The 21014-nt window shown below is 45.1% G+C and overlaps 1 protein-coding gene across 5 annotated transcripts in view; it reads right to left on the bottom strand.

Annotated features, from left to right (window-relative positions):
- The window catches only part of TRPM8 (transient receptor potential cation channel subfamily M member 8), a 173801-nt gene that overhangs the window by 22110 nt on the left and 130677 nt on the right, over nucleotides 1-21014 (bottom strand). For 4 of the 5 annotated variants that reach the window (XM_077272379.1, XM_077272381.1, XM_077272382.1 and 1 more), the window contains 5 exons: nucleotides 19123-19268; nucleotides 10099-10211; nucleotides 8819-9035; nucleotides 7831-7922; nucleotides 7132-7273 (listed from right to left, as the gene is read on the bottom strand). In XM_077272379.1, coding sequence (XP_077128494.1) covers nucleotides 7132-7273; nucleotides 7831-7922; nucleotides 8819-9035; nucleotides 10099-10211; nucleotides 19123-19268 — 710 coding nt within the window. Of the gene's footprint in view, nucleotides 1-7131; nucleotides 7274-7830; nucleotides 7923-8818; nucleotides 9036-10098; nucleotides 10212-19122; nucleotides 19269-21014 lie in introns of those variants that run through there. The other variant, XM_077272383.1, reaches the window with a different exon arrangement.

The raw sequence follows: 21014 nt of genomic DNA, 5'->3' as shown, positions 1-21014 counted from the left end.
CACGACCTCCCAGAAGGCAGAGCGGCGGAGGAGACCCTACGGCGCATGCGTGGACCGGCGACGCGCAGAGAGGCCGAGAAACTGGAGGCAGAAGAAGAAGAAGGAACGCTGGGAGCGCGCCGGCCGGACAGATAAGTATCAGGAATCGTTACAGTACCCCCTTTCTTACTCCCCCCCCTCCTGGAACTGGAAAGAAACTTCTTCAAAATAAGGGGTGCATTGATGTTTTCTCGAGGTTCCCAAGATCTCTCCTCAGGACCAAAACCCTTCCAATCAATCAGAAACCATGTCCGACCCTTAACCGTTTTCTGGGCTAGAATGTCCCTCACCTCGAATTGTCTGTCGGAGGAAGAGAAGGATGGGTCTACAGGAGAAGAAGAGTGAAAACGATTAAATACAGCAGGCTTAAGAAGTGAGACATGAAAGGCATTAGGAACACGCAAAGATGCGGGTAATTTTAACTTGTAAGCTACATCATTAATTCGGTGGGAAATTTCAAAGGGACCAATGTAACGAGGACCAAGTTTATGAGACGGAATTTTCAACCTAATATACCGAGATGAGAGCCACACCTTATCCCCCAGTTGATAAGGTGGAGCATCAAGCCGTCTCTTATCCGCAAACCTTTTCATACGATCACTGGCCTTAAGAAGTGACTCCTTAGTCTCTTGCCAAATTTTGGAGAACTCCTGGGACAAAGAATCAGCTGCCGGTACGCCTGAAGTGCAGGAAATGGGAAAAGGAATGCCAGGGTGTTGCCCGAAAACCACCAAGAATGGAGATTTAGAAGAAGATTCACAGGGGTGATTGTTATAGGCAAATTCAGCCCACGGAAGCAAAGAGACCCAATCGTTCTGATGGGCATTGGAGAAATGTCGTAAATAGGATGTGAGAACCTGATTGACACGCTCCACTTGGCCATTGGACTGAGGATGGTAGGCGGAGGAGAAATCCAAGGTCACCTTCATTAAGCTACACAGGGCTCTCCAGAAGCGGGCGGTGAACTGAACTCCACGATCAGAAACAATGTGACGAGGAAAGCCGTGAAGTCGGAAGACATGAAGGATGAAGATCTTTGCCAATTCGGGAGCAGATGGCAATCCAGACAAGGGTATGAAGTGGGCCATTTTCGAAAATCGGTCCACAACCACTAGGATAACAGAGCAATTAGAGGAGCGAGGGAGATCCGTAATAAAGTCCATGGCAATATCACTCCAAGGACAAGAAGGTACAGGAAGCGGATGTAAGAGTCCGGTAGGTAGCTGCCGAGGAACCTTATTTTTTGCACAAGAAGGACACGAAGCAAGGAAATCTAGGACGTCCTGACGAACGGATGGCCACCAGTAGTGACGAGTTATAAGAGAAAGTGTCTTCTTGACTCCTGCGTGCCCGGCAAATTTAGAGGAATGACCCCAGAGCAAAACTTGTCTCCTGTCTTTGCTTGCCACGAAGGTCTTCCCAGGAGGAGAGGAGACTACTTCCAGAGGAGCAACGGAAATAATCTTAGCCGGATCAATAATATGTGCAGGATTCTCCACCACATCCAAAGGTTGAGAGGACCGTGAGAGAGCATCAGCTCTGACATTTTTGTCTCCAGGACGGAAATGGAGTTCAAAATCAAAACGTCCAAAAAACAGGGACCATCTGGCCTGACGAGGGTTAAGTCTTTGAGCAGTCTGTACATAGGCTAGATTCTTATGATCTGTAAATATGGTGAAGGAATGAACGGCCCCTTCGAGAAGATATCGCCACTCTTCTAAGGCCAACTTAATGGCCAACAGTTCCTTATCTCCGATAGAATAATTGCGTTCTGAAGAAGAAAATGATTTGGAGAAGAACCCACAAGTGACGACACGTCCAGAAGCTGACTTCTGTAAGAGGACTGCTCCGACTCCCACGGAAGATGCATCCACTTCAAGGACGAAGGGTCTGTTAGCGTCAGGACGATGAAGTACTGGGGCTACAGCAAATTTTTGTTTTAAAGTAAGAAATGCATTTTGGGCCTCCGAAGACCAGTTGTTGGAAGCAATTCCTTTGCGAGTAAGAGCCGAGATGGGCTTGGTTAAAGAAGAGAAATGTGGAATGAATTGCCTATAGTAATTGGCGAAGCCGAGGAAACGTTGAATGGCTTTAATACCAACAGGCTGTGGCCAATCCAGAACTGCGGAGACCTTGGCTGGATCCATCTTTAGACCGGCATCTGAAACAATATATCCCAAGAAGGGTAAACTGGATTGTTCGAATACACATTTCTCGATCTTGGCAAAAAGATGGTTCTCTCGGAGGCGTTGAAGAACAAGACGGACATCTCGTCGATGGGCAGAGAGATTCGGAGAGAAGATTAGTATGTCGTCCAGATAAACTACGACACATACATAAAGGCAATCTCTGAAGATGTCATTTACGAATTCTTGGAAAACAGCGGGAGCGTTGCAGAGACCAAAAGGCATCACCAAGTACTCATAGTGGCCGTCACGAGTATTGAATGCAGTCTTCCACTCATCCCCGGCACGGATTCGAACAAGGTTGTAAGCACCTCGAAGATCTAACTTAGTGAAAACTCGTGCTCCTCTTAAGCGGTCAAAGAGTTCAGAGATTAAAGGTAACGGGTATTTATTCTTCACCGTTATGTTGTTCAATCCCCTATAGTCTATGCAGGGACGAAGTGAGCCGTCTTTTTTCTTGACAAAAAAGAAACCGACCCCAGCAGGGGAGGTGGACTTCCGAATGAATCCCCTAGCAAGGTTCTCCCGAACGTACTCCGACATGGCTTGAGTCTCCGTAGGAGAGAGAGGGTAAATTCTTCCTCGCGGAGGCATGGCACCAGGAACCAGATCTATAGGACAGTCGTAGGACCGATGTGGAGGAAGGTTCTCTGCTTCTTTTTTATTGAAAACATCAGAAAAGGAAGAATAAGCAGAAGGCAGACCAGGAAGGGCAAGGGAAGAGCAAGAGTCACCCACAGGACGTACCGACAAGAGACACCGAGCCCGACAGGAATCCCCCCACGAGAGAATATTGCCATTATGCCAATCTAACATAGGTTCATGGGTACGTAACCACGGTAAGCCTAAAAGTACTGGATGGGAAATATTGGCTAAAACGTAAAAGGCAATCTTTTCCTTGTGTAAAACCCCTACCTGAAGTTCTACTACTTGGGTGACCTGGGTTATAGTCTCTTGCAAAGGTTTACCATCAACTGACGCAAGAAAGAGAGGGCTTTCAAGAGTCTTAACGGGAACAGAAAATCTTACTACCTCCTCTAACCTGATAAAATTCCCTGCTGCACCCGAGTCAATGTAAGCTTGCAGGGAATAGCGTTTACCAGAGACAAGAAGTAGAACAGAGAGCGTAAGGGGTAGAGAGGTATCACATGTACCTAGGGAGGCCTCTCTTACCTGACCTAGGCGGAGGAGTTTTCCGGACTATCAGGACAAGCACGCAGGAGATGGGAAGAACTGCCACAATAGAAGCACAGACCCTGAGTGCGTCTCTCCTGGCGCCGTTGCTCAGACATCTTGAGCCGGTCTACCTGCATAGGTTCCGGCACCGGTTCAGAGGTAGACACTCTGGGTTTAGGACTGGGTGACGTTCGAAGAGGCAGGGAAAGACGTGGAGTCCTTCTCTCTCGTGCTCGTTCCTGGAATCGGAGATCAATACGAGTAGCCAAGGATATTAGATCTTCCAAATTGGTGGGAGTATCACGTCCCGCCAATTCGTCTTTTATGCGCCCGGATAGACCACGCCAGAATGCCCCTACCAGGGCCTCATTGTTCCACCCAAGATCAGAGGATAAAGTGCGGAATTGAATGGCGTACTGACCAACGGATAGGGTCCCTTGTTGTAAACTGAACAGGGACTCAGTAGTTGAGGCCAGGCGACCAGGTTCGTCGAACACTCGACGGAACGTCTCGAGGAAATTGTCTAGGCGAGACATTAGTGGATCATCTCGTTCCCAGAGAGGATTTACCCACGCTAATGCATTCCCCTCGAGATGGGAAATTAAGAAGGCAATTTTAGCTCGATCGGTGGGGTATTGCAAGGGCAAGAGCTCAAAATGGAGGCGACACTGATTAAGGAAACCCCGACACACTTTGGGGTCTCCATTGTAGCGTGGGGGTTTGGCCAAACGGGGAGGTGCGTGAGGAGCGTGAACAGACGCAACTGTAGGGGAAGGGGTCTGTAGGGAGAGAAGGCGAGAATCAATAGTGGCTAGATAAGTCAAAATCTGCGTTTGGGTGTCGCGCTGCTGCGCCAGCTCCTGCTGCAGATTTAGCAACAAAGAAACATTCCCAGGATCGGAAGATTGAAGTGAGGACAAACGAGAGTCCATCGACTTCATAAAGGCCATCATACGGGACTGATTCTCGCGGAGAAAGAGCAACTCTTTTTGAGCGGCAGCGGCTCCAGCGGGATCCATGGCCTGCGTATACTATCACGCTACACGGGGGTGAGCCAGGGAGGGAGAGGTGAACCCCGAAGTGGACCCTCTGGGTCACGATCCCAGAGCCCCCTAGGGCGAGCGAACCTGATGGGAGCACCCCCTATACAGGGAGTGTTAGGAGCAGGCCCAGGGAGGATGGAACCGCAACTGCCGGAGCCAAAGGGACGACTGGGTGGAGCAGGAGAACTGGTATGCAGAGGATGACTGATGCGGAGCACTGGAAGGGAAAAATACAAGTTAACCAGGCAGTTGGAGCTGAAGGATAAAGGGGACGGAGGGCGAGGGAAGAAGCCGAAGAAACAGAGCACAAGGCAGGAAAGGGAACAACGAGGCTTAAGCTTAGAATGGGCCAGAGCACAACGCTGAACTACGGAGCAGAAACAACGAAGATACGCAGGCGCTTTACCTGGGGAAGCGCCGAGCTGAAATACCTGATGGGCGCCGCCATATTGGAGGCGGGACCACCGGGTCACAACCTCCCAGAAGGCAGAGCGGCGGAGGAGACCCTACGGCGCATGCGTGGACCGGCGACGCGCAGAGAGGCCGAGAAACTGGAGGCAGAAGAAGAAGAAGGAACGCTGGGAGCGCGCCGGCCGGACAGATAAGTATCAGGAATCGTTACATTCACCAGTGCTTTCTTTCTTTCTCAGGATGTACCAAACTGTAGATTTTGCCACTCCTAATATTGTAGCAATTTCTCGGATGGGTTTTTTCTGTTTTCGCAGCTTAAGGATGGCTTGCTTCACCTGCATGGAGAGCTCCTTTGACCGCATGTTTACTTCACAGCAAAACCTTCCAAATGCAAGCACCACACCTCAAATCACCTCCAGGCCTTTTATCTGCTTAATTAAGAATGACATAACGAAGGGATTGCCCACACCTGTCCATGAAATAGCCTTGGAGTCAATTGTCCAATTACTTTTGGTCCCTTTAAAAACAGGGTGGCACATGTTAAGTAGCTGAAACTCCTTAACCCTTCATCCAATTTTAATGTGGATACCCTCAAATGAAAGCTGAAAGTCTGAACTTCAACTGCATCTGAATTGTTTTGTTTAAAATTCATTGTGGTAATGTCCATAACCAAAACTAGAAAAATGTTGTCTCTGTCCAAATATATATGGACCTAACTGTATATGTGACATGCAGAAATAGTGCTAACTGTTGTTGCTTCAAAAGCATCCAGCAACTAGAGGGGTTAACACAGTCACAGGAGACAGGGAGTGGTTAGCAGAGCCCCAGGGGGATTGTGGGAAACTTGTTTACCATTCTGGCAGCAACCAAAGGAATGAGTGGTGTGTTTCTGTGATCCCTCTCACAGAAGTTCAGGCAAGTGAACCATAGAGATACTGGATTCATGTAGAGAGTGGAGTTGGGCTACCCCTATACTGCTAGTTGAGGAAGTCTATCAGGAGCAGGAAGATAAGGACTGGAAGAAGTTGTGTACAGGGATAATCTCCCTCAGCAAACCCTCCCCCCTCCTCCATTACACTGTGCTAGAAGGAATGCTGTGTACACTGTGCTTTTGTAAAGAGTCTTGATCTGTGCTGAACAGTGCTATCTAAAGAAACTGTTAGTCAATGTGCCTCTAAGAAGCAGCTTTCCTGTTTATGAAGCCTGTGCTTAAGAGACTTGAATTGTACTGAGTGTGCTATGATATTAAACTGCACTGTTCATCTGTTCATGTGGATCCATCTTGTGCCTGAGGAAGCTGCAGTACATGGTCGCCAGAGTAACGGTTCCCCCAGAGTTCCAAAGAATTCATGAGACCTGTTCCGCCCCTATCTGAACCTAGCGGCGTGCATGTAACATACAAAATCCATGTATAGTATTTGATTCACTAGATTCAAACACCTGAGGGATCATGTTATGTGGAGTCACTTTGGGGTGAAGGTCCCTAAACATTTGCCTTCTTAGTGCCTATGTATAATCTAGTCCAAATGTGAACTATTTTTATCAGCTCAAAATGTGCTTACTGTAGTTGTGATTTCCTTTTCCTGCACTTATATTGGCAGGTTGTACCATATTCGTACATTAGACAACAACAAACGTAATAGGAAATCTGTCGTTTATTTTGAAGACTGATGGGAGTGAAAATAAATATTTGAATACATTTTTACAATACATATGTGGTGCGTTAGGTTTAGCCTGAACCTCGGTTTCGCCTCTTTTTGGCTTCTTCCTGGGGAAGCTGGCAGAACCCAAGGTCGAACAGAGTGCTGCATGTTTTTATGTATTGTGAAAAGCTCTCTGTTATATTTTTGTGAATATATGAAATCAAGAATTTCTTCTAATTAAGTGGAGTCATATTGGACTATGTATGTGTCCTTTGATATGTTTACAGGGCTTTATATTTCAGGGCCAGCACAATAAACTGAGTAACACAAGCACAACTGGAGGACTGGATGGAAGGAGGGAATAGGACTAAAATGACTCGCTGAGCTATACCATTTTTCCTTTAAAATAAAGCAAAAAAAAAATCAGAAGTGACAGGTTCTAAAATACTTTGCAGCGGACCTTACAGTTACCCTGCACTGGCCGTATGCTTCTGGCTTATAGAGGAGGGTCTTGAGAAGGAAAGTCCGCACTATGAAATCCATATACTCCTAACAGTGTATACAGGTAGGAGCTGTCTTACAAGGTAAACACATATATGATTTATACACATTTCACTTTGCCATTTTTCTCACCATTCTTTGTAGCATAATAATCTTTGGTCCAAGGTTTCGACTGACGGTGAAGATGTGGATAAGGCGGACAGTAAAAATGATGTAATCGAGACAGAAAATAACTCTTCCAGTATACAGTGAACTTGGGATAGAGCTGCGCAGTCTGAGGGTAAAGAATAAAATGTATCACACAAAAGCAGAGCTACATACTGTATCTGCAGAAAAAAAGTTATGCTTAGCTCTCTGCCAGAATTCCTCATTTATGGACCCTAAAGCTGTACACACAGATGTACACACAATTTGTTGTTGAAATACAATAAGTATTAGTCATCCTTACAATTATAAATACCTAATAAAGCAAAAATTGGTATTTGTATAACAAAAATGACAAACACTGTATTTCGGTATTTGCTACTCAAAATGAAATAGGTTTGGTCTTCAAGGGGTTAAAGCCGAATGTGCTTTTTTTCAGTGATTAATTTGTAAACTTACCTGACAAAGGAGCCTCTGTGCTCTGAAAGTTTGTAGATATAATTTTTCTAGCCATTCAATAAGGGTCTTGTTGGATATAAAAGTATTTAGATAGATTAATCCTTTAATTTTTTTTTTTTGCTTTCCTTTGGAATAACACTACATGATGATTGAAGAAGATGATTGTTTCTCATTTCAGCTTTTATACCAGAATTAAATACGAACATTGAATGCAAGAAAATTAATTACCTGAACACAATACCAGCCATAAAATACAAGATGGCCAAGATATCCATAATGTTCCAAAGGTCAGTAAAATACTTCACTCCACTCATATACATCTGTAGAAAGAAAAGTATTTATATATGACCCATTGCTATGTATCTCTATGTTTATACATAAAAAAAGTTAAAGGGAAACGCCATCAACATAAGATTAGAGAGATGTATGAAAGCTGAGCGCCGTGAGGTCTATTCCAGTAATAAATGGGGCATCCGGCTGAAGGTCTTCCGCTGATGTTCCCTGTTTTTATGCTTATGTGACATGTGAAAATATAGAACAGGATGGCACAGCTAGGCATCAGCTGACTATGAACACGTAAGACTTAGGTTTGATTATTAAATATTTTTGAAAGGAAATGTTTTCCTGTTTCCTTCTTACAGGAAATATATGATTGATCTATGACACACCTTTCAGGTGGGGGGTGTTCAAGAAGGGTTCCAAATCCAATAATAAAAAATAAGAAAGTACTTGCAACTCCAAAAAGTGGAAATTATATTTGAAACTTTATTATCAGGCAATCCAAACAAAAATTGTAACGTTTCGGTCATTATAATTGTACCTTCGTCAGACAGGGATTGCTGATGGATGGTAAGGGTACAAATGCAGGGGAATGTGCTGAGGCTAAGTGGCCGTGGTCGCAATGTATGGCGCTCATATCCTATCATATACCATTGTCGTTTATCCTCAGCACATTCCTCTGCATTTGTTCCCTTACCATCCCGCAGCAATCCGTGTCTGATGAAGGTCCAATTCTAACGACCGAAACGTTACCATTTTTATTTGGATTGCCTCATAATAAAATTTTAAATATAATTTCCAACTTTGGAGTGTCAAGTACTTTCTTATTTTTATTTTATTCTTATGGTAACAAACATTAGACATAGAACTCAAACTAAAGACACCATTTAGGGTCATTTAAAGTAAAACTTTAGAGCAACAGAACAGGGAATCGTACCTGTCTTATCTCATCACAGAATAAAATAAAAACCAGCACGTAGACTGCAATCTCCAGACCAGTAGGGGATCTTTGGAAGTCCATCAATATGACATATGCAAATAAAAGCAGAAATCCAATATAGAAAATGACCGTCCAGGAGAAGACCACAAAAGGTGAGGTGAAAAAGTCAAAGTAATTTAGTAGAATGCTTCTTTCTCTATCTGTTGTTTTTTTCCTGCATTGAAAAGCAAGAACACACATGAGTATACAAAATCAATACACTAGCACCAAAATCCCTAATCAATCAGTATATGATGCAGTGAGAAACAACCGCACTGAAAATGCCAGAAAAGACAATTCAAAAGATAGTTACCGTACTGCAAAAACAACAACCAGCGTACAAAAAAGTAAGAAAGAAATATAGCAGTAAAAAGCATAGATCTGTAGCAAAAAATAAGAATAAAATGATAACATTTCAAGATGTCAGATTGACCATGAAGATACATAAAGTATATATAGAAAAGGCCGGCAACCAACGATGTCTGAATCATATAAAATACACCCAAAGAGACTACAGAAACTGTTGTTTTGTGTATTTTGTCCCATTGAGACCTGGTGGTTGGTTGCTGGCCTTTTCTGTATAGATCTATCTTTTTGGTCATCCTGTGTTTATTACTGATATTAAATATTTTGAATTTTATAATTATCATTGTTTTTAGAGATAGAAATAAAGCAACAAAATGCCTAAATCTATGTCCCGGATTGCCTTTGTTGCATTCTGGTTGCAGTTTTTGTAAGAATTTTGTAAATCCAATAGACAAAGGCCAAAAAATTCGACTTTAATCAATCCTAAATAAAATATAACTTTTAATTGTTAAATTAAAAATATAAATAACTACTACAAATTATGTTAAGGTGCACATCAAAATTAGACTTTTCTTTATATATTTATATGCATCACAAGTGGTAAAATGGCTCCACTAGTTGAGTTGTTCAATTGTAATAGACATATGGATACATCCACCTATTCGTAGCTACATAGGGGCACAGCTCCAAAAGCCTCCAATTGTATAACTAGAGTAAAGCTAAAGGACGGCTACCCATTATCTAACCATCAGGAATAAAATCCTATTTTGTATGGTCTAATGACCAGAGGAGCAAGTCGCTATTAAAATAAAGGAAGATCCTCCCAAACATGTTTCACCCTCGAGGGCTTCATCAGGGTAATGAGGCAAATGCATGGAGAACACACACCAGTAACCAATCTGTGAGACTTTTTAAGTAACACTTTTGCATACCTAAATGATATGAAGCCACAGCAGATAAGTGGAAAGAAGAAAAGGGACATGAGGATCTTCCAGTTCTTGGTATCTCTAGAAATTTCTCCATACCATTGCTTGGAAAGGAAGTTCTATGTCAAGGTAAAAAGAAAGAGGAAATTAGATGGTGCTCAGGTTGTAAATCAGATGAAGTATTTATCGTATGTTTCTTTAGAAAACATGGTTAATGGAAATGCAGTAGGCTTGTTTGCTGTGTGCTGGACCACAAGAACTAGATGTGGCTCCCAATCAGTACAATACAATACAGTTTCAGAAAAATGCAAGGTCTAAGGTCAATGATGAAGTAGTAATTTAAAGTAAGAAGACCTTTTACCAAGAGGCCACTTTTTGCTCTTATTTTATTTATTTTTTGTTAAATCCACCATACCGTTCCAGAGATATTGGCTTTTTTGTTTAGTGAACTTTTTTATGGTCTTAGCCAAGTGGGCATGGCTCACTGGTTCCTCTGGGGCGTGTCTTTAGGCTACTCTGCATTATTACCCCATGAGCACCACACCCTATTTAAAGATCATAAAAATTAGCCTGATGAAGAGACCTGTGTAGTCTCGAAAGCTTGCAATTTGTTACCATCTTTTCAGTTAGCCATTAAAAGGTATCAACCACTGAGGACTCTCAATTCTAAATATTTTTCACTAAATAAAAAGGCACCTATCGTTGGAACTGTATGGCATATTTTAACAAAATTAAAACAAATAGTATTCTATGTAGCAGCAGGAATAAAATAATAGTAAAAACTTATCAATTTTGTAATTTTATTATCTCAGTAATGGGAAAAAAGGTATTGAAAGAAAACAGATTTTACAGATCTTATCCATTCATTGAGAATGAATGATCTGCCCAGGAGGACAAATAGGCAGATTTTTCTTATAAGATATATTACAATATTTCTTATCTTTACTTGTATTGTTGATTTCTGAAATAACTAAATAAAATAATGGTTACTTTTTATATGAAATCAAAATTGTTTTCAGGGAAAAAAAAAGAAAACTAGCTATCTCGTATATCATTATGTACACATTAGTTATCTTGCCGAATATTTGAGACTGTTTTATTTCTTTGGCAAGGTAGCTAAACTTGAGGTCAATGTCTGACCCTTTCTCAAATCTTTCAACAAAATTATAGATAAATGCAAAGTCATAAACTCATCTACAGACAGCCTGTTTCTGGGTATTTTCCCCTCATCAGTGTATAGCAGAGTCTGTCTGGCTGAGTGCATCACCATTGAGGCAAATGCTCGCTACATTGTCAACAATGACTTGTAGGATGACTTATAAGATGGAAACTATTTCTCAGTGGTTCTAGTCTCTAGCGGGGGGGGGGGCTGTAATAAGCGCAGATAAATGAAAGCCCCCCATGACTGTGTTGCCAAGGGGAGGGGGAACATTTGAAAGAAAATAATGGGAGCAGTGGGATTGGTTCAGGGGGTGGAAAAAGGGGGTGTACGTTTAGGTTGTGGGGGCGGGTTTCGAGGGCAAAAAGTGCAGGAAGGGACAGTACCTGTTACACCAGCGGTGAGAGAAGACGCATGTACCATGGCCACAGTGGATTCCATGATGACGCAACTGCGGGAGATGGCGCGGTCCAGACGGGGCGGCTGGCTGGAGGACCAGCTGGCGACGCTGCTCGGCGGTCAGGGAAGCCAGGGCACCAGATCAAGGAGGACCCGACCCCCAGATTAGTTATCCCCAGTGGCAAGTACGCACGGCAGATGCTGGCCGCGGAGCCCCTCCGGGGACCCTGCGGAGGGTGCAGGCCGCGGTGCAACAACGCAGCCCGGCCCGCCCTCCGGCAGGAATCCATCAGCCGGCGCTGCTTGTGTGGGGCGGCGGACTGGGGTGGCGGCGGTGCAGGCCCGATCGGAAGCGAGTGCCGCACCGGGAGTGGCCAGGTATCCAGGGCTTCATGGAGCTACGGCGACGGTGAGGAGAGGCAGCACCCGGCGAGGAGCGGCACGGATGGTGGCACTGGCGACGGCGAGGAGGCGGAGCCTAGATGGGACGGCGGTGGAGCAGAGGCGCTAGGATGCCGACATGGCAGCGAGTAACCTGGGACTGGACACCCCGCAGGTGCCTGGCAGGGCTGGTGAACTTAGAGGCAGGACAGCGGGCAGGTGGATTCCAGGCCCTCAGCCTGGCCCAATGTGGGGGGGTCACACAGCAATGGCGGCTGGGGCTCGCAGCAGGGCCCAGCAGGAGGACAGGCATGGTGACAGACTGGCAGCTGCCAGGTCAAGGTCGGCGAGGAGATCAAGAGAGAGGGCCGCTTCTTCTGCTTCAGTCCCCCTGGTGATGAGGAGGCCAGGGGCATGGGCCAGGAGCAACACAGCAGCGCGGAGGACTCAGGATCTGGGAGTGACCCACGCGAGTATGGAGAACTACAGGACTCTGGAAGCACGGCTGGTGGGGACACAGCACCCGCGCAGCCTCGTGAGTGTGAGTCTAATCCTTTTACGGGGCTGGATTGTGGAGTTCGGTCTGGGGATTTGGGGATAGCTGGAGTGGGGGGGTAGATCCGGTAGGGAGAGGAGGCGTTGGCACTTTGGGGGTTCCTGGTGTTAGGGAGCTTTTGTCGGGGATGTCACAGATTTTGAGGAGACTGGATGGGGGGGCGCAGATAGTTTATGGGCATCCCCTGTGGGAGCATGGTTGCCTGCGTCTGGTCAGGGTGCAGGAGGGGCATTTGGGACAGACAGATTGAGTGGTGTGGAGCAGGCATCGTCGGCTGGGGTGTCGGTGTTGGTTCAAACGGAAAAGGAAAAAGGTTATATGGTTAAATTGGATGATAGGGTGAAAGGGGAGGTTTACGTGTGTTTTGAAGGGCCTTTAGGGTCTCATTTGAAAAAAGAAATAAAGGAAAAAATTTGGAAGGATGAATATGTGGAGATTTTCTCCCTCCTTCCTTTGGAGAAATTTAATCTAGACAAGGGAAAGAAGGATGATAGTAAGAAGGAGGAGGAGGAAAAGAGACGTTGGCGACTAATACCGCAGACATTCGTGAATTGGCAGCAGGCGTTTGCTATTTTGGCGGGTGTTATTGGGGAAAAGTTTCCGGAAAATAGTTTTTTGTTACTTTGATGCTATTGGGGAAGCACATAGGGCGTACGGGAGCCAGGCGTGGCTGCGGTATGAAGAACAGTTTAGGCAAAGGAAGGCGGTTAGGCTCGAGATAAAATGGGATCAAAAAGACATAGGGTTGTGGTTGAAAGTTATGGCACCAACGTGGTTTGGGCAGTCCTTTCACAGGGGCTGGGGGAGCAGTGGTCAGCAGTTGGGACAGGGAGGTGGTGGACAAGGGACACAGGGGACAAAGGACAAAACAGGGACGTGTTGGCAGTTTAATGACAGCCAATGCAAGTACGGCAACACATGTAAATTCAAGCATGTCTGTTCTCACTGCAATGGAGCCTCACATGGAGCGACCAAATATTTTAAAAAGGCAAGGGGTAAACCAGCAGTGGGCGGCGGTCAAGGGGTTGACTCCAGTGAAGCTTCAAAAGATGGCCCCCTATCTAAATAGGTACCCAGATCGGGAAAGAGCGAGGTTGCTTTGGGAAGGTTTTTCTGAGGGTTTTCGGATTCCTCATCCTACTCATGCCATATCTTTTTCTAAAAAGAACTTGAGGTAGGCTAATTTACAGGCGGACGTAGTTACGTCGAAATTGACAAAGGAGGTGGAGTTGGGGCGAATTGCGGGGCCGTTTAGTTGTTTACCTGGGGAGGGAGTGATTGTTTCGCCTTTGGGGGTTGTTCCTAAAAAGGAGCCTAATAAGTTTAGTTTGATTCAACACCTGTCATATCCAAAAGGGCAGTCAGTTAACGATGGCATTGCTGAGGAGCTATGCTCCGTGGTATACACATCTTTTGATGCCGCGGTGCAATGGGTGCGTAGTTATATAAACACTTTGTTGAGCGGGCACCATCCAATATAGGGGATCACCATATGCATACCAATATACAGTAGCAGCAAACACAGACAAGCGTATGCATACAAATAGGGATCACCACAATATAACTAGAAATTACAAAAATCTTTATTCAGAGAACAACATGCACAGAAACATTTAAAAACATCTAAAAACATAGAAAGAAATAATGGGTCCACCACAATGACAGATGAATGCTGACAAAAAAGTGCACCTTACACAGTTAATACAAATCCTCCAACACCATTGGACATAATGAACAACAAGACCTGATAGCATATATAAAATATAATACAAAAGTGCGCACTGTGTGGGTCACTGCTCTAAATAACTAAGCAGTCAGAAGGGTACCCCTAGGCCACCAGGTAGCATGGTACTATAGGCACACGTCCCCAAAGTGGGAATGTAAAGAAGGGCACAACAATATTCAAAAGGTTACCACCAATTCCCCCTCCTCAACGGTCCTAGAATGCCTCTTACCCAGCCCAGTGCAGACACCTATGAAGACGGTCCTGAACTATCAAGCATGTCAGGTCAGTGGGACTGTGTGGGTGCCAAGACCCACGCGTATCGACGCTCAAGGCGTCTTTCTCAAGGTCATTGTGGTGGACCCATTATTTCTTTCTATGTTTTTAGATGTTTTTAAATGTTTCTGTGCATGTTGTTCTCTGAATAAAGATTTTTGTAATTTCTAGTTATATTGTGGTGATTAGGGTTGAGCGACTTTTATTTTTATAGGATCGGGTCGGGTTTCACGAAACCCGACTTTCTCAAAAGTCGGGTCGAGTGAAATCGGCCGATCCTATAAAAAAGTCTGGGTCGGGGTCGGCCGAAACACGAAACCCAATGCAGTGCAATGGGATACTATGGTTCCCAGGGTCTGAAGGAGAGGAAACTCTCCTTCAGGCCCTGGGATCCATATTAATGTGTAAAATAAAGAATCAAAATAAAAAATATTGATATACTCACCCTCGGACGCGCCCTGGTACTAACCGGCAGCCTTCCTTCCTAAGAATGAGCGCGTGAATGACCTGCGGTGACGTCGCGGCTTGTGATTGGTCGCGTGAGCGGTCACATGGGCGGTCACGCGACCAATCACAAGCCGCGACGTCATCTAAGGTCCTTCACGCGTTCATTCTTAGGAAGGAAGGCTGCCGGAAAGAAGCAGGGCGCGTCCGAGGGTGAGTATATTCCTATTAGGTATATACTCACCCTCGAACGCGCCCTGCTTCTTTCCAGCAGCCTTCCTTCCTAAGAATGAGTGCGTGAAGGACCTTAGATGATGTCACGGCTTGTGATTGGTCACGTGACCGCCCATGTGACCGCTCATGCGACCAATCACAAGCCGCGACGTCACCGCAGGTCATTCACGCGCTCATTCTTAGGAAGGAAGGCTGCCGGTTAGTACCAGGGCGCGTCCGAGGGTGAGTATATCAATATTTTTTATTTTGATTCTTTATTTTACACTTAAATATGGATTCCGATACCGATTCCCGATATCGCAAACATATCGGAACTCGGTATGGGAATTCCGATACCAGATTCAGAAGATCGCCGACCTCATGGCCGACCCCACACAGGGGCCGGGTCGGGTTTCATAAAACCCGACTTTGCCAAAAGTCGGCGACTTCTGAAAATGGCTGACCCGTTTCGCTCAACCCTAGTGGTGATCCCTATTTGTATGCATATGCTTGTCTGTGTTTGCTGCATGGGTGCGTAGTTATGGCGCAGGTGCGTTAATGGCTAAGACAGATGTCGAATCGGCTTTCAGATTGCTTCCGGTTCACCTCGACAGCATTCCTCTATTGGGTTGTTTTTGGAACGGAGGGTTTTATTTGGATAGGTGTTTGCCTATGGGCTGTTCGATTTCTTGCTCGCTGTTTGAGTCTTTTAGTACTTTTCTTGAGTGGGTTGTTCGAGATGTTTCGCAGGTTCCTTCAGTCATCCACTACTTGGATGATTTTTTGTTTGTCGGCCCGCCGGACTCTTTTTTGTGTGGGAATTTGTTGGCTACCATGGAATGGGTGGCGGGACACTTTGGTGTGCCGTTAGCGCAGGAAAAGACGGAGGGCCCTTGCACGGTGTTGAGCTTTCTTGGAATTCTTATTGATTCGGAGAGGATAGAGTGCAGGTTGCCTGAGGATAAGTTGTCTCTCCAGCAGGAGGTGCTGAGATTCGAAAAGTTGCGGAAAGTTACATTGAAGGAGTTACAGTCGCTGTTAGGGCGTTTGAATTTTGCATGCCGTATCATGCCTATGGGCAGAATTTTTTGCCAGAGATTATCCAGAGCGACTGCTAGAGTGCGGTCGGCGCATCATTTCATTTGTTTGAATAAAGAGCATAGGGAAGATTTAATTGTGTGGCGGCATTTTTTGGAAAATTATAATGGGAGGGCTTTGATTCAACAGGAGGAATTGAATGATTTTGACTGCAAGATTTTTACGGACGCGGCGGGCAGTGTTGGTTACGGTGCCTATTGCGGAGGAAAATGGAGCGTTGGCGTGTGGCCCGATTGGTGGTGCAAAAATGGATTCACAAAAAATTTGGCGTTGCTTGAACTGTTTCCAATTGTGGTCTCAGTGTTTATCTGGGGCAGCATGTTCAAAGATAGGCGGGTTCGTTTCCATTGCGATAACTCAAGTGTGGTGGCAGTGATTAATAGCCTTTCTTCTTCCTCTCCCCCGGTGATCAGACTGGTTCGGGAGTTGGTGTTGCGGTGCCTGGAATTGAATGCATGGATTTCAGCTGTACATGTGCCCGGTGTTCAAAACTCTATAGTGGATGCTTTGTCTCGTTTGCAATGGGAGCGTTTCCGGGAGTTGGCACCAGACGCGGAGGATGCAGGAACAGGATGCCCTTCCCATTTGTGGCAGATTGTTGCGGACGAGGCGGTTGGTTGATATAGGCCTCGGTGTCGGGATGGACATGGTCAGGTTATGAATCGTCGTGGCATATGTGGGAGCGGTGGTTGGAGCAGTTGGGTACGGTAGAATCTGACAGTGATAAGACAATCGCGGTTTTGTTATTGATAGGGTTGGCGGAGGAATGGGGTTGGTTGGTGTCGAAGTTGAACAAATTTATAGCTGGTTTGGCTTTTGGTTTCAAGCTTCAAGGTTTTGTGGATGTGACCAAAGATTTTTTGATACGACAGGCATTAAGAGGTTTTCGGAAAGGCTCCTCGACTTGCGATAAGCGCAGGCCCATATCTTTTGGGGTGTTAGAGCGTTTGGGGGGGGGTGTTTGTTGGAGATTTGTAGTTCTCACTTTGAGGCTGTCCTGTTTTGGTTGGCTTTTTCATTGGCCTTTTTCAGGGCTTTGAGACTTGGAGAGCTGGTGTCCCCTAATAAGGATAATGCCGGGGGCTTGTTAGCGGAGGATGTGGATTTTTGGGCTGGAGGTATCGCCTTTTGGATTAGGCGTTCGAAGACTGATCAGTTGGGCAAGAGAAAACGGGTCGTGTTAGGGAAGGTTGATGTGGTTTAATGTGCCCACATCGGTGTTTGGAGGATTATTGGGGATTGTGGTCTGGGAGGTCCGGCCCACTGTTACGGCACCGACAAGGCGAGTTCTTGTCGTGGTTTCAGTTTACGGCGGTGTTGAAAAAAGGTCTAGTATTGTTGGGCCTTGACCCAGTTTCCTTCGGGTCACACTCCTTTAGAATTGGGGCGGCGTCTGAGGCTGATGGTTTGGGTTTGGGGGCGGATGTGATAAGGCGTATAGACAGATGGACGTCTAACCGATATTTGTCTTATGTTCGGCGTTGATGGGAGTACCATGATACGAGGGTGGGGGCCTTTGTTAGGTTGGTATTAATTGTTGTTATATCTTACAGGTCGGACCCCCCTGTTGGCTTGGATATTTGGACACTCCTTCGTTCATTGGGGTGCGATTCAGGATGATGCTAGGCAAGATGGTAGGCAACTGGTTTTTAGGAGAGATACAGTGGTTGCTCGATGGCTGGGATTTCGGGGCATGTTGTGGTGCAGGATATTGTCTGAGTTTGCCCGCGCTGCTCGTTTGGATCGGTCCCCGGACATTGTCATGGTGCATTTGGGTGGGAACGACTTGGGGTCTAAGCCGGTGAGGGAGTTGATTCGGGATATCCGTTTTGACTTTTTGAGATTGTGGGTATCCTTTCCAGGGATGGTGACAGTTTGGTCTGACATCGTGCCTAGGAAGACATGGAGGGCGGTACGTTCTCATAAGGGTATTAATAGGGCCCAGGTGAAGCTGAACAGGGCCGTGGCAAGTTTTGTCTCCCAGAATGGGGGCGTGGCGGTTCAGAATTTTGATTTGGAGGCTAGCGTGGGAAATTTTTGGAGGAATGACGGTGTTCATTTAAATGATATAGGTTTGGATTTGTGGGCGCTAGCCATACAGGAAGAAGTTGAGAGAGCCATGGCGGTGGTGGGGCACTCGCGAGCCTGAGGTTGTCAAGGCTGCTCGTGGTTGGTGGGGGGTGGGGTTCTTGGAGTTGATGGTTTATGGGGTTGATCTGGCTTTGGTTTACGGGCTCTGGACGGGGAGTTTACCTCGGGAGCTTTGGGGTTTGTTTGCCCAAAAACGGGTTACATGGTGCCCTCGAGCTGGTGGTTACGGCTGAGGGTAAAGAAGGTTTTCGTTAAAAGTTTGTGGGGGGCTTTTGCCTATTGTGTGCCAGATTTTTCAGCTCCAAGAACCCTCAAGTTTTTTACACAATTGTAAAAATGGTGTTATTTATGTTTGTTTTGTTAATAAAAATGGCCACTGTGGCCAATTTATCCAAAGAAGTAATGGTCCTGTCTTAATTCGACTGGTACTATGGGGGATATGGTATTGGGTAGGAATATTATGTCATTACAAAGGACCAATCTTGGCGATACGCAGTCATGTGTTTTGCATGAGAACTAATTTGCATACTATTCTCCCATGGGGCATTAGCTGTAGGTTTCATGCTCAGCTGATCTTGGAATTAGTACTTCGTCCATCATTATGAGCCAGAACACGCCAGACTATACAATGATATAGTAAGCCTTTATACCCCGATTACATCCTTACCTTAAGTTTACGATGTCTCTTACCTGTACCCCTGGTTGTGATATAAATTGCTGATCTTTTGCTTCCACTGCCATCTCAAGACAGTTACTTTTACCCCAAGCTTCACAGGAATAGACCAGCAGCATCTCTGCCAAATCTTCATCATTACTGTAACACTCCGTGAACAGTTCTAGGCCAGTAACAGAATTACAGTCAGATATAATACATAGATAAGGCACTTAAAATATACCGTACGTCTTATTATACACTGATATTTATTGCCATGACATGCTTCAGAGAAGAAAATGCCAAATTATTTGTACCCCACTTTGTATACTTCCAATCTAACCTTTCAGAATAATGTTCATTGCATGACCTTCCAACAAGGCCTGAATCCAGGTTAATGGAGGATCTTAAGAAAAGTGTTTAAACCCCTCATCCAATTTGTTTTAAAGTGGTTGTCCACTACTGTTACTTTACCACCTGGACTGGCACCGCTCCCGCCATGTCAGCAGCGTTTGTCCAGACAGATTACTGAAAGGCTGCAATGGTCACTTAACACGATGTGACTGCTGGAAGTCGTGATGTGTGATTTGTTACTCTACAGAATAGGTTTCCACTACTCTACAGTCCAGTGGTGCCGGCTTAACCCACTCCATTTGATTCTTGGTATTGTGCTTGGTGATGTACAGTGGCATTTAAAAGTTTGGGCACCCCTGATCAAAATTACTGTTGTTGTGAATAGTTAAGCAAGTTTAAGTGATCTCTAAAAGGCCTAAAGTTAAAGATGACACATGTCCATTGTATTTTAGGCAATTTTTTCATTTTTTTTTTTCATTTTTTTAGATTTTAAAAATTACAAAAAGGAAAATGGGCTGATGCAAAAGTTTGGGCACCCTGCATGGTTAGTACCTAGCAGCACCCCTTTTTGAAAATATCACAGCTTGTAAACACTGTTGTCTGAGGGATTTTTATGAATTCTTCGTTGAAATATTCTTCCAGTACTGTGAGATTTCTGGGTGGTTTTGCATGCACTGATGTTTTGAGGTCTGGCCACAGATATCCAATGATGTTCAGATCAGGGGGCTTTTAGGGCCATTATAAAATCTTCAGCTTGCACCTTTTGAGGTAGTCTATTGTGGATTTTGACCTGTGTTTAGGATCATTATCCATATGTAGAAGACATCCTCTTTTCTACTTCAGCTTTTTTACAGATGGTGTTATGTTTGCATCAAGAATTTGTTGAAATTTAATTGAATCAATTCTTCCCTTTACCCGTGAAATGTTCCACGTGCCATTGGCTACAACACAACCCAAAAGCATGATTGATCCACCCCAATGCTTAATGGTTGGCATGATGTCCTTTTCCCTCTTTTTTTTTGCATACTTCTGAAGCTGAATTCTATGGTGAGGACACAGGAGAGATTTTCTTCTGATGACTCTTCCATGAAGGCCATATTTGTGCAGGTGTCTCTGAACAGTAGAACAATGTACCACAACTACAGAGTGCGCTAAATCTTTCTGAAGGCTTATTGCAGTGGGGGTTCTGATTTGCCTCTCTAGCAATCCTACAAGCGCCTCTCACTGAAATTTTGCTTGGTCTTCCAGACCTTATCTTAACTCCCATTGTTCCTGTTAACTGTCATTTCTTAATTACATTTTGAACTGAGGAAAGGGCAACTTGAAAACACTTTGCTATCTTCTTATAGCCTTCTCCTGCTTTGTGGACCTAAATATTTTGATTTTCAGAGTGCAAGGCATCTGCTTAGAAGAACCCATGGCTGCTATTTTTGGCACAAGGTTAGAGGAGGCTGCGTTTTTATAAAGCTGGGAAATTTTCAACACCTGGCCTTTCGTAACTATGATAGTTAGCCTGTTAGGGTTATGGATTTTTCACTAAGGTCTGAAACCTTGGCATAAGTTATCTGAGCACATA

The sequence above is a fragment of the Ranitomeya variabilis genome, chromosome 7 (genome assembly GCF_051348905.1).
Source record: "Ranitomeya variabilis isolate aRanVar5 chromosome 7, aRanVar5.hap1, whole genome shotgun sequence".
NCBI lineage: Eukaryota > Metazoa > Chordata > Amphibia > Anura > Dendrobatidae > Ranitomeya > Ranitomeya variabilis.
Note: the sequence above shows the minus strand (reverse complement) of the source record. Positions and strands in the feature narration are given on the sequence as shown.